Source organism: Phragmites australis, chromosome 1 (genome assembly GCF_958298935.1).
Source record: "Phragmites australis chromosome 1, lpPhrAust1.1, whole genome shotgun sequence".
Classification (NCBI taxonomy): Eukaryota; Viridiplantae; Streptophyta; class Magnoliopsida; order Poales; family Poaceae; genus Phragmites; species Phragmites australis.
In genome coordinates this window covers 6,536,793-6,549,792 of record NC_084921.1, presented here as the reverse complement: position 1 = coordinate 6,549,792, position 13,000 = coordinate 6,536,793, and the positions used below count along the sequence as shown (strand labels likewise).

At 41.1% G+C, this 13,000-nt stretch overlaps 1 protein-coding gene across 1 annotated transcript; it reads left to right on the top strand.

Annotated features, from left to right (window-relative positions):
- The first annotated feature begins 11,434 nt into the window (after nt 1–11,434).
- LOC133895848 (large ribosomal subunit protein uL24z-like) lies at nt 11,435–12,200 on the top strand. Its single transcript, XM_062336400.1, has one exon. The coding sequence runs from the start codon at nt 11,536–11,538 to the stop codon at nt 12,007–12,009; it is 474 nt and encodes a 157-aa protein (XP_062192384.1). The 5' UTR covers nt 11,435–11,535; the 3' UTR covers nt 12,010–12,200.
- The last annotated feature ends 800 nt before the right edge of the window (nt 12,201–13,000 follow it).

The window sequence follows — 13,000 nt, the reverse complement described above, 5'->3', positions numbered from 1 at the left end:
TGGACGGCTGCATGAGAGTGCTGTTATATTGGTTTAGATGGTTTGCTTGTGAACGCCTCCTAGTTTGTATGTGTTGACTCTTCCGAGTCTGCTCTGTCAACGTCTGATTTCCTGAACTGCTGTTTTCATGGACGCTTGTCATCGTTGCTTTGCGGGCAGTACAAGAAATGAGCAAGACAGTTTTTTTTTGGATCGCACGGCAAGACGAATTGCTATACGGACGGTCAAAATCTAAAAATAGTTAACATACTGATCGTATTTACTAAAATAGATAATATATTATCGTATTTATAAATTTAATATATGTATTTAGCACCTCGTTCATCAAAAATGTGTTCTCAACGCTTGAGGTGTCAAATACGATATATGTGAAAACGGCTGTATTCAACTCATGAGGTATCGAATAAGTTACAAAGTGCTGTATTTGGCATCTCAACGGGCTCCAAATACAGCCGCCCGCTGTGCGCCGCGCTAGCTCGCGAAGAAAGCTAGAAGTCGTTGTACCTGTGTATTTAAGTTTTTTTTTATTTAATTTTTGATTTTATTTAAGAGTACAAAAATAGTCAAAAAATTCTAAACATTTTCATGAGCAAACTAGAGCTCACTAGCAACCCTTTTTAATTAGTTTGATCCAAAACGGTTGAGCCAATATTTAATTAAAATTCTCCAAATAAGCCTACTTTTATAAATTCTAGCAATTTTTAGTGCCTCAAATAAATTCCAAAAAATCTATAAAAAATCACTAATATTCTTCTCATATGATGTAATAATTTATAAAATTATTTTCAACCCTAGGTTATTTGGTGAAAAAGTGAGTTCCTTTGTAATGCTCTATTTATATGCTTTTTTATCATTTCATATGATATCCTATTTTAATTCATTTTGAATAAAAAATACAAACGGCGAGTATTGATGCATAGAACCCAAAAATCATAAATTCATTAATATTCTTCTCATGTGATATATGATAGGTTAACAACTACTAAGATGGTAAAGTCAGACACTTAAGAAACATATAATCCAATAATTACGAATATATGTTTACATTTATGTTTTCGAAGCAGACAGTGATTCGACAAGTTTTAATATTTATTAATTAAATATGACAAATAATATATCCAAAATTTAAACAACCATATAAGAAGCATGCAGATAGAGATACCACCTCTCAAAGCAGGAAGAGATAACCAAAGAAGAAATAAAGCATGCAGAACATCAAGAAGAGGCTTAATATTAATCTAAGAGATTGTCTGATGTTTTCAGCTTGGTGCTGGCAATAGATTAAATGGAGCATGCTTAAATTAATCCGAGAACCAAGGTTTTATGTATATTTGAATTTTTATTCAAATTGAATTAAAAAAGTAATTTCACATAAAATGATAAAAATTCATATAAATAGAGTATTACAAAGGCTTAATATTACTCTGAGAACCAAGATTTTGTGCATATTTGTATTTTTTATTTAAATTGAATTAAAAAGATAATATCACATTAAATTGAAAGTCCTTGATGTCGACCAGGGGGGGGGGTTGAATAGTCGTTTCTGAAATTTAAAACTCAGCAGCGGATCCGACAGTGTCCGAAGACTCCGGCTCAATCCGGATACTCCGGGTTCCGAAGTATCTGAGTTCACTCGGATTATCCGGACTATTCAGGAACTCGAAAACAAAGTAAGTTTAAGTAAATCTAATGAAGTCTATGAGTTACCACTATCTCTATAAGATGGATAAGTTTCTTTCAACAATAATTCTACACTCAAATACTTGCTAGCAACAATATTGAGGCAAATCCTCAAATAAAAATTTGAACGAATAACTTGCAAGAAATTAAATGGAGACAAGATTTGTTTCCGAAGTTTGGCCACCTCATAAAGAAGTGCCTACGTCTCCGTTGAGGAGCTCACAAAGAGCCGGATCTTTTTCAACCCTATCCTCACCCAAGCGATCACAAAGATCGAGTTAGGGTTCTTACTCAATTCGTGGGTGATACAAACTCCCCGTGGCACTCCATAACGATTCGGTGCTCTATGGATGACCTCTTACCGTCTAGAAGCACAAGGCTTCAAGAGAAAAGATCGCAAATCGCAGCTTGGCAAGAACTCAAAATGCTCAAAGATTTTCTTGTTGCTCTCTTGCTCCAAATCTCACTCCCCAAATCAAACTCACAAATCTTAGCAAAAGATTAGGCACTAGAGGGGTTTGGGAGGGCTATTGAATGCTGTAGAGAGTGTTTGTGCACTGGTGGTTCAACAACAATAAATGAAAGGGGGTGAAGAGGTATTTATACCCCTCCCCCAAAAACTAGGTGTTACTGTGTTATTCAGACAAGCTTGGAGTATCCGAGTTCACCCGGAGTCTCTTGATAGTACAGAAACTCACACACTTAACTTGTCAAAACTAGCCGCTATATTGACCCGGAGTATGCGGGTTCACCCGGAGACTTCGGGTAACACTTTGAGAAAAACCGGCTAGAACACTAGTTTAGAGGATGCTTGGAAGGTCCGGAAGCATTAGGACTCGGAGACTCCGGACCAACTCGGAGACTCTGGCTAAAAAACCTTGGCTAACCGAGAGCCTTTCTCGGAGTCTCACTCGGAGACTCCGGGACACAAACAGTATCCGGAGTATCCGAACTAACCCGGAGACTCTGGGCTCAAAATTAAAGCAAAACCGAGACTCTCTCTCGGAGTCTCACTCGGAGACTCCGGAACACTTGCATAGTCTAAAGTATCCGGGCTAACCCGGAGACTCCGGGCTCAGAATTAAAACCAAACCGAGAGCTCTTCTCGGAGTCTCACTCGGAGACTCTGGGGCACCTAACAGAATCCGGAGTTTCACTATATCTTAGAATTCGTGGGGTGCAAAGTGAGTGAACATTTTATATACGTGATGCATATGACAGGGTATTTCACAAAATCTAAGAAAGAGAGAAACAAATATTACATTAACCAACTCATTGCATCACACTAGCACAAATATAGTCTTATGAATTTAAAAGGTTCAACTACAAGCACACCACATAGTTCAATACAATTATTACACATGTCTCAATTAACCCACGGAAACGATAAAGGATTTAAGAATGAAGATAGACAGGACACGTAGGATTTCTCTCCCCCTTTGGCATCAAGCACCAAAAAGAAAGAGAAGCATAATAAAGAATTAGCTGTTGTCTTCCTCATAGTCATCATCGCCACCATCATCGGATCCGTCTTCATTGCCATTGTCCGAAGAACTTGCTTCGGCTTCTTCTATCTCCTCCTCGTCATCGGTCTCATCATCATCTTGAGCATGAGAGGGACCCTCAGCAACTGTTTGGGCTTCATCATACCAAGCTCAAGGGTTCTCGAAATCTGGCTCACTAGCTTCTTCTTCATTGATAATTGGAGAGCAGTGTGGCTGAATACCAAGGTGAGTGTGAATCTCCTTTTGCCTTGCTTCAATTTTCCTTATCCTAACTTTGGTCTCTCGGATCTGAGTAGCATTATGAGTACAGACTCGAAATATTGCCTTGAGTGCACTATTGATAAAAGATTGAGAGCCACGAGAGGATGGAACATGTTGGGGAGCTATGCATTGTGCACTGGGAGCTGCAGGTGGAGGAGAGGGTGAAGGAGATGACCTAGAGCTCACAATTCTCATCCAATAAGATTCATGCTTCACTTCTTTAAAGAAATTTTTCTTGGTTACCCTTTCAATCATATACATGATATAGGGTGCATAGGCACAACTTTTGTTGGGAGTATATGAGGTAGCATGGATTTCCTCCCAAACAAAATCTATCACACTAAAAGATTCGCCCACATTAGACATCCGAGCTAGAAGGTTTCTAGAAATATCTTGAACATTTGTAGCATCACCTCCTTTTGGATTTAATGTGAGACGAAATAAACTGTTCAAATACTTGTAGTAGGGCTTCATCCCTATTGCCGTGCCATGTATCACCCTTCCTCGATCAAAATACATAAAGTCTATATCATCTGGTGATAAATGATTCTCATTATTTATCTTAGAGTTGTGCAAGTCACGAACGTCGAAACCAAAGCTGTGAGCAAAGGTTTGATAAGAGATTCTATATTTCTCTCCTTCTATCATCCAGAACATGGTTTGGTTCTCTTCGTGATCATAGAAAAGTGTAGCATAGAATTGGGCAATAACTTCTACACTCCAGTCACACTTCAGACTCATAAAGTTCTTGATTTTCTTTTCTTCACATGCAGCAATGGCGGCCTTGAAAGTTTGATCATTCTTTTGCTCCATGTACTTCTAATCAATCCATTGCATTGGAGTGACAGGGTTCTTTTTAGTGAGGATCACGCTTTCATAGAAGTCAGCGTGAAACTTGTTTCAAAAGCGTGGGTCTGCCACGCTCTTCTCATACTCATAAGGATCTTCACCTCTATCCTTTTTTCACTTATCAGCTTTCTTCATATAATCAATCATTCTTCTTGGTATGTCATATGCTTGGTGAGCTCTGTAAGGCCTTTGTGCCATGTTGAGTACTTCCCTCATGTGAGTTTGTTTGAACTACCTCATATAATTTTGGATTTAAAAACAATAAGCATGTAATTTGGTTAATTAAATGCACAAATGAACTCCAATTCATGCTCCATTAATAATCTCGTGCACTACATCTCTACAAAATTTCATGTCGTTTGGATCACATCTCATGACATTTCATTCATTCTCATTTCGATGCACTTTATCGCTCTTTAGAGAATGACATCGGGGAGTGTTATGAGGTTGATTCTGAGGGTGAATGTGTTGCTTAATTTTGATAAGTTATTGCTATATATATATATATATATCATGCATGTAAGGGTTGAATAATAAAAATAATTCTAAGAATGGCACCAACAAAAACTCATCGAACCCAGGTAACAAGGAGGAGCGCCACATGGTTCATTAAGGAAAAAGAAGGATTGTTGAAGTGGAGAATGCCGTTGACGAGGAAGACTACAATCAATTTGATGTGCTACCTCCTTTCGGAGAGGACGTCGACCTAGGTCTCATAGAAGGCACCGACAAACCTCCATATATACGCCGTGATCATAATGAAGGGTGAATCGTTAACACAAAGTAGCTAATTTGTATTAATTACTATGTATGAATTTGTTTTAGATGCAATTATACCTCACTTATGTTATGGAAACTTCAATTTGTAGTTTATGATGGAAGATGTTTTTATTATTGAGCATATTGATTTTTGATTCTTAATTAATTAGCAATAGCACAAGCACTATTGCTATGTATTACTATTTTTAATTTTTAATGAATTAGCAATAGCAATAGCACTAGCATATTGCTATTTTCATATTACATGATTTACATTAGCTATAGTTATGAGAGTATTTATTTTTATTTTTTAACGATTTAAAATATTTATTGATGAAATTAAGATATATAGCAAGTCCCAATATAGAAACTTAGGTATGAACATATTTATTTTAATTTTTTATTGAATTAGAAAATTGAACCATGAAATTTAGGTATCTATAAAACTTAATTTTGGTATATAGCAAGTTCAAATTTAAATAAATATATATTAGGATTTTAGGCCAATGGAATGTTAATAAACATAGATAGTACAAACTTATTCGAAAACACTTGAGTAGCGCAGCAGTTTAATTGTTTGGTCTTACTTGGGGTAGGTCGTGGGTTCAAGTCTCGGTGGGCATGCGGACCCGGACCTGCAGTGAAAGGGTTTCACTACTGGTGAACATATTCGACCGGCAGTGAAAGTTGTTTCACTACCGGTGGACTTCTTGGACCGGCAGTGAAATAAGTTTCACTATCGGTTGTCCTATTGAGCCGGCAGTAAAGATCCCCTTTCACTATCGGTCTTCATCTTGAGCCCGCAGTGAAAGTCTATAAAAGTGCTCGATGTTTGCGCCCTCTGACACTTAGATATTTTCCCCTTCTTAGTCAGTGCCCTCCGCCTAATCGCCTCCCGACGCCGAGGAGCCCGCACTGTAGTGCCTTGCACCGTCGTCCACCACCGCCGTCACTGAGGACCACCACCCCAACATCGAGGAGCTCGCCGCTTCCTTCCCGATGCCGAGGAGCCCGTGCTGCAGTGCACTGCGCCCTCGTCCACCTTCGTCGTCGCCGAGGACCACCATCCCGAAGCCGAGGAGCCCGCTGCCCCCACCTCAATGAGCACCCCGATGCTGAGGAGCTTGCGTTGCCGTGCCCTACGCCCTCGTCCACTGCCACCGTTGCCGTGGATAACCACCCTGACATCGAGGTAGGCCTCCCAGCCCCTCTCAGTCTCCTTCTCTCCTCTGATTCCTAGGGTTTTAACGCAAGCTCATAGTGATTCATGTTTGCCTACTTGTGTTCAAATGGTAAGAATAGATGCTTGTATGCTGGTCCTTTTATGTGTTAAAATGATAAAAACAGATGTTGCTAGTGGTCCTTTGGTGTGTTCAAATGATAAGAACAGATGCTGCTTGTGGACCTTTTGTGTGTTCAAATGATAAGAACAGATATCATGCCTCGGTCCTTTTGTGTGTTCAAATGATAAGAACAGATGTTACTTGTGGTCTTTTTTGTGTTTAAATGATAAGAACAGATGCTGCTTGTGATCTTTTTGTGTGTTCAAATGATAAGAACATATATGCTGTCTCGGTTCTTTTATGTGTTCAAATGATAAGAATAGATGTTGCCTCGGTCTTTTTGTGTGTTCAAATGATACTTGTGAGTATCTCCTGTTCTGGATAGTACTGGTACATATTCCTTTTGCTCGATGATGAATTGATACATTGAGATTGGGTAATTTACTGAGTACAATAGTTTAGACCTGTGATTCTCTAGTTGTCTGATATTTGTTGTAGTCCCTAGTGAGATTTGTTGATGGCTCTTGCTAGTCTGTACTTGTATACTGAGACATATTTCTTGTGTTGTCTCTATAGTGAGCTACCTATTATAATTTGATCCCTAGATGGTGTGTTATTGTAAGTTCAGAGATTAATTAGGATATCAGATTCTAGATAAGAAAATTGATTCATCCTTTTCATTCTGTTATTACTTGTTTGAATCCTACTGTTCAGTCTCTATTTCTATCTCGACAGGAAATTGCTTGTTCTTTTCAGAATCTGTGCTCTCTAATTTGGTATAGGAGCACTGTCCATGATGATACTGTGTGATTTTTGAGAATTCTGTCCAGGTTCTAATAACTAGATGAGAACTTAGTAAATTATCTAGTCGTTGATGTACTCAATAGAACAATTAGTGGGGATGACTTTGATCGTCCTGGGACCAATTGTTATTCATTTTTGGGAGCACTTTTATATACCTACTGTCTAGTTCTTGATGTACACTAAGGTCATATTTCTTTTTTACTCATGTTATGTGTTGTATTAAAAATTGTTCTGTTTTCATACTTGTTTTTCTTTTTGCAAATGATGAAATTGGATACCATATATATGAATACAAAGCTCGACTGGGATGGTTATTACACAAGTCCAAATAGGAAGCTGTTGCGGCATATAATAGTCAAGACATCCAGGCTGAGCTAAAATTAGCTACCTTTGAAAATAAGGTGAAATTTGATTTCATGTGGAAAGATGTCGTAATCATTATTTTGCTATGTAAGATGATGTGACTTATAAGATCAATGTATCACTTGTCAATATCTTTGTGCATATTTGTGCCTATTTTTTTTATATAAGATGTGACCTCTTTTTGTTAAATGTGGTCCTAATGTACTCAATTACAATATTGTACATGTATGTATTCTATCTATCAACTCCTTCATGGCTATCTCTCTTTCGACAACATCTCTTCCTTCCTCGTTGGCTTTATCTCTATCTCCCTTCTTCCTCAGCTCTCTATATGTAGAATACTCAACCGCTCATTGTCATCGTATGCAGAACTTCAGAAAGGGATGGCACCACCAACCACTAATCTGGTCCAGGAGCCAGAAGGAGTTATAGTGCCGCCATCAAACATTGAAGAAGGTAGCCCAAGCTACTACCTGAATTTGGACCAAACAGACACCAGTGGAGGCGATGAGGTAATTTATAAGTAGAAGAATGCATTTGTTTGACATATTATCGTATAGGTTCTTAATATTTTTTCGCTTATGCATAGATACCTGATGCTCCTGAGGGTCACGACAATGAGCAATCCCAGGAGTGGCATCATGCCCGAGGTCCCTTGAAGATGCCTACAGGACGATTTGTGATCACGGAGGTCTGATCAGCAGGGGAGCCAACTGTATCAGAGAAAGTTCTGAGGCCATACAAGTTAGTCCATGGGATAGCTATTAAGGATCACGTGCGCATCAAGTACAGATTGTGGACCGATGAACGAGGTGATCCGCACGTGGTTCCTAGATCAATCAAGAACGACATTTTACGGCCCAAGATATTAGAGAGGTTTGAGTTCCCTATAGAGACAGATATGGACGTAGTTAAGTGTAAGACGTTAATGATTATGAGCCTTTCATTTAAGAATTGGAAGGTCACACTGAACTGAACCTATGTGCAGAAAGTTATAACGTTAGATTTCAGCCAATGATCGCAGCTCGAAGATCATTGGCAAGTCTTTGCTGAGTATAAGTTATCAAAAGAAGTACAAAGGTTGAGTGAGGTGAACAAAGCAAACTCGAAGAAGAACCTCTACCCCCACAAAGTTCACGTCGTGGGTACGTGAGGAAAGAATGATAATGGCAACAACAGCTATATGAACTGCGAGAGAGAGGTGTCATGCTTGAGATAGAGGGCTAGAGCGCACGATCGACGTGCTTCCTTCTTGGGAGGGGTGCTTCTTACTCGTCTCATGGAAGCTTATGCTTTACGACCTCCAAAGACTAGGAAGTGACACAAACTCTTAAAAAAAAGCTTACGGAAGCCTGCGAGCAGTCTGCACAAGGCTCTTTCAAGCCAGATAGGGATAGGAACGAGCTCACCTTGGCACTGAGAAACAAAGAGCACAGTGGTCGCACACGAGACGTTGGGGAGATGTGTTGGAAATATGGATTCCTAGGCGACGTCGATAGTTACAAGAGTCGAAAGAGATCCCAAGCAGAGCGAGATGTAGAACGGGAGGCACAACAAGCTAAGATGATGAAAATGTTTGAACAAGTACTACAAAAAGAGAGGGAACATACAGAGAAAAAGATAGCACAAACAGTACAACAAGCTCTCATGCGTCTATGGGACACCATTGTGAACAACAGAAATGACCGGTAGCATCTCCTAATGTTGCGTGCTCTAGCACTAATGGTTGTCAGAATAGCTATGCATCTACGGGAGTTCCGGGAGTTGACCCCATCATTTATCTCATGGACCTCATCATAGCACGTACACCGTGTGAACTACACATTGGTGCTAGAAACATTACCATCAAGGTGACTTCTGGCGTGGCTTATCCCCGCGGCTCCCATGAACATTTGCACGTACATCTGATACCGGAGGGCTACGTTGTGGTCGAAGTAGATGAGACAGTTTATCAATACCGTTATGTTGAGGTGGACTACCCCGTAAAGGAGAGGGCGAATATTATAGGAGAGAATGAACACATATTCATCGCGTGAGAGAATGTCTACATAGTATTTCCACTAGGGACAAATACCGAGAACCTTTACTCTTCACGACACCCTGGGTCGCTGTCGCCTCAAAGATCTCCCCCATAGCCATCTCCTAGAAGAAGTCCACCTCCCTAGCCATCGCCTCGAAGAAGCTGTGGTAGAAGTGCACCCGCTATTAGCGCACCTGGTTCGAAGGATCCTGTTGTGGGCTTCGACCAGCTTTCAGAGTTGGTACCGTCGGACAACTCTTCGACAGAATAGCCTCCAACGATGATGCGAAAGAGGAGCCAGAAGCAGTGACTCATAAGCGTGCCTAGGAGGAGGAGGATGAGAGGTTGGCCCGTCAGTTATGCACTGCGGAGGAGCATGAAGCAGTGTCCCGTAAGCGTGCCTAGTAGGAGAAGGACAAAAGGCTGGCTTGTCACCGTGCTGTGGATGAGCACGAGAGGGTGGTCCGTCAGTGCGATACGGAGGAGGCCGAAGGCCAAAGCGTAGTGGAGTTCAGGCGTCCGACATCGATGTCTTTGACATGTCGGCGAGCCTGGAGCGTAGGTGATGCTGTGGTCGATCAGGTGTGATTGGATCCTTTGCTCCACCACCATCGGCCCCCGACGTCTCGGGCGTACACATGCCATCAGCTGTCCGTGCGGAGACGCGATCCTCATCGTGGGAGAGGTAGATGGACACTGGACTGGCTCAACTCAATCGACTTTTTAGGGGTGACTTGTGAGAACTATTATGTATATATGTGTGTTTGTCGATGCCCAATACCTTCATTGTATGACATAAATTACTATGTATTAATAAATATATCTTTATTATTAATTTACATTAAACATATGTCTTATTGTATGCATGTATTGAGAGTGAGAGAGATAAAGAGATCGAGGAGAGAGGAGGGAGGTCGGAGAGGCAAAACACTACCGACTAAAGGCTCCAGTCGGTAGTAATGCTTTGGGAATCACTGTCGGCTAAAACCACCAGCCAACAGTGATTCTCAGGCATCACTACCGGCTGGACCCTTCAGCTAGCAGTGAAAACATCTTTTACTGCCGGTCCTCCGCACCAATAGTGATATTCATCGACTACCACTACTGGCTCTAAAACCAGTAGTGAAAGGGGTTTTGGAGCCGGCAGTGATAGGGGTTCTGCAGTAATGATGAATTATTACAAAGAACTCATTTTTTTCACCAAATAACCTAGGATTTGAAATATTTTTATAAATTAGTATATCACATTAGAAAAATAATATTGATTTTTCAAGATTTTTATAATTTATTTGAGACATAAAAAATTTCTAGAATTTATAAAAGTTGACTTGTTTGAAGAATTTTAATTAATTATTGGCTCAATTTTTTTATCAAACCAATTAAAACAGGTTGCTAGTAAACTCTAATTTACTCATAAAAATGATTATTTTTTAACTATTTTTGTACTTCCAAATAAAATTGAGAGTTAAATAAAAAACTTAAAAGTACAACGACTTCTAGCTTTCTTCACGAGCTAGTGTGACTTTATTCGGCACCTGAGATACTAAATACGTTGTACAGTATCATTTTCGACATCTCGGGTGCCGAAAACACACCTTTGATGAATGTGATATCAAATACATATACTAAATTTACAAATATGATAATATATTATCTATTTTGATAAATATGATCATGTATTTAACTATTTTGGTTTTTTCCCTATACGGGCTGCTTTGTGCGGCACATAGACCACAGAACAGCCCAACAACACAAAAAGAAACCCTCGGCCGAGTAGCCCAACCCAAGCACCCATTCCATCGAACAGATCTGCACCGTCGGCTGCGAATCGAGCGCTCTTACGCCGCCACGCACCGGCGCGCGCACAAAACCCTAGCACCACACTAGCTATATAAACCCTCCCACCACGGCCTCCCGCAGCCTCCTCCCGCTCTCTCACCCACCTAACCCTAGCCGCCGCTGCCGTCGCTTCCCAGGTAAGGAACCAGGGGCGTCCTCCCCCGCCGCCGCCATGAAGCGCAATCCCCGCGTCACGAGTTCCCGCCGGAAGTGCCGCAAGGCGCACTTCACGGCCCCGTCCTCCGTCCGCCGTGTGCTCATGTCCGCGGCGCTGTCGACGGAGCTCCGCCACAAGTACAACGTGCGCTCTATCCCGGTCCGCAAGGACGACGAGGTGCAGGTGGTGCGAGGCACCTACAAGGGCCGTGAGGGCAAGGTGGTGCAGGTGTACCGCCGCCGCTGGGTCATCCACATTGAGAGGATCACCCGCGAGAAGGTGAACGGTTCCACTGTCAACGTCGGCATCCACCCCTCCAAGGTCATGGTCACCAAGCTCAAGCTCGACAAGGACCGCAAGGCCCTCCTCGACCGTAAGGCCCGCGGCCGCGCGGCCGACAAGGCCAAGGGCAAGTTCACGGCCGAAGACGTCGCCGCTGCTGCCGGGGGCGCCGCCGCCACTGGCGCCTCGCTCCAGGAGATCGATTAGGCGCGTGGATCGGCTGCTGGTTGTACCGCCTCTCCTTATTGCTCTAGATTTTGCTATCAATGCTTCTGCTAGGAGTTCATGTTACTTAAAAATCTCTGCTTTTATCCTTGAAATGTATCGATGAGAGTTTTGGAACCTAATGTCGATCTATGTGTCTGGGATTTGAGATATGAAGACCTCATTATATGTTTGATTCGTGCTCTAGTCGTTCTTCAGATACTTTAAATGGCCATTTTGCTTTGTTATGCCTCTATGTTTATGTACTGCATTATTTTGTCTTGCTGTGGTCTGGTGATCGTTAATTTCTAGTAATTGACTAGACTGCTAATTTTAGTTCGAGTAGTGTTCTTGTTGGAGTACGTTTAAAGTGCTCTTAGATTCTCGTTTAGGTCGATAGGTGGTGTTGTCTTTTTGAAGTAACGTGTGTGTTGGTTAGATTATCTCAAATGATTTTAGTATCTGTTTAATGCATCATTTTTGTCTTTCTGTGGTCAAGTGATCGTTAATTTCTAGTAATTGACTAGACTGCTAATTTTAGTTGAGTAGTGTTCTTGTTGGAGTAAGTTTGAAGTGCTCTTAGATTCTCGTTTAGGTCGATTGGTGGTGTTGTCTTTTAGAAGTAACGTGTGTGTTGGTTAGATTATCTGTTTCAAATGATTTTAGTATCTGTTTAATGCATCATTTTTGTGTTCTTTGTAGTTCTCGTGCTGATAGGATATTTCTTAGGCATTTTGTTTGACATGTAAGGCTATGTGAATGTCAAATCTCTTAGTTTGCTCCTGTTCTCTGTTTTGTTTGGATTGCCCCCCTGTAGAGTGTAAACAATGCTCCTGCGCCTCGGCTTTTGATGATTATGGTAGCAAGTTAAATTGAGTTAATTTTAATATATCAAGCACTTTCTTAATGTCACTAATTATTAGTTGTATGCATTTGGTTTGGATGGTTATTTTGGAGTACAGTCTATATAATGTCGTCTTAAAACTGAGCGACA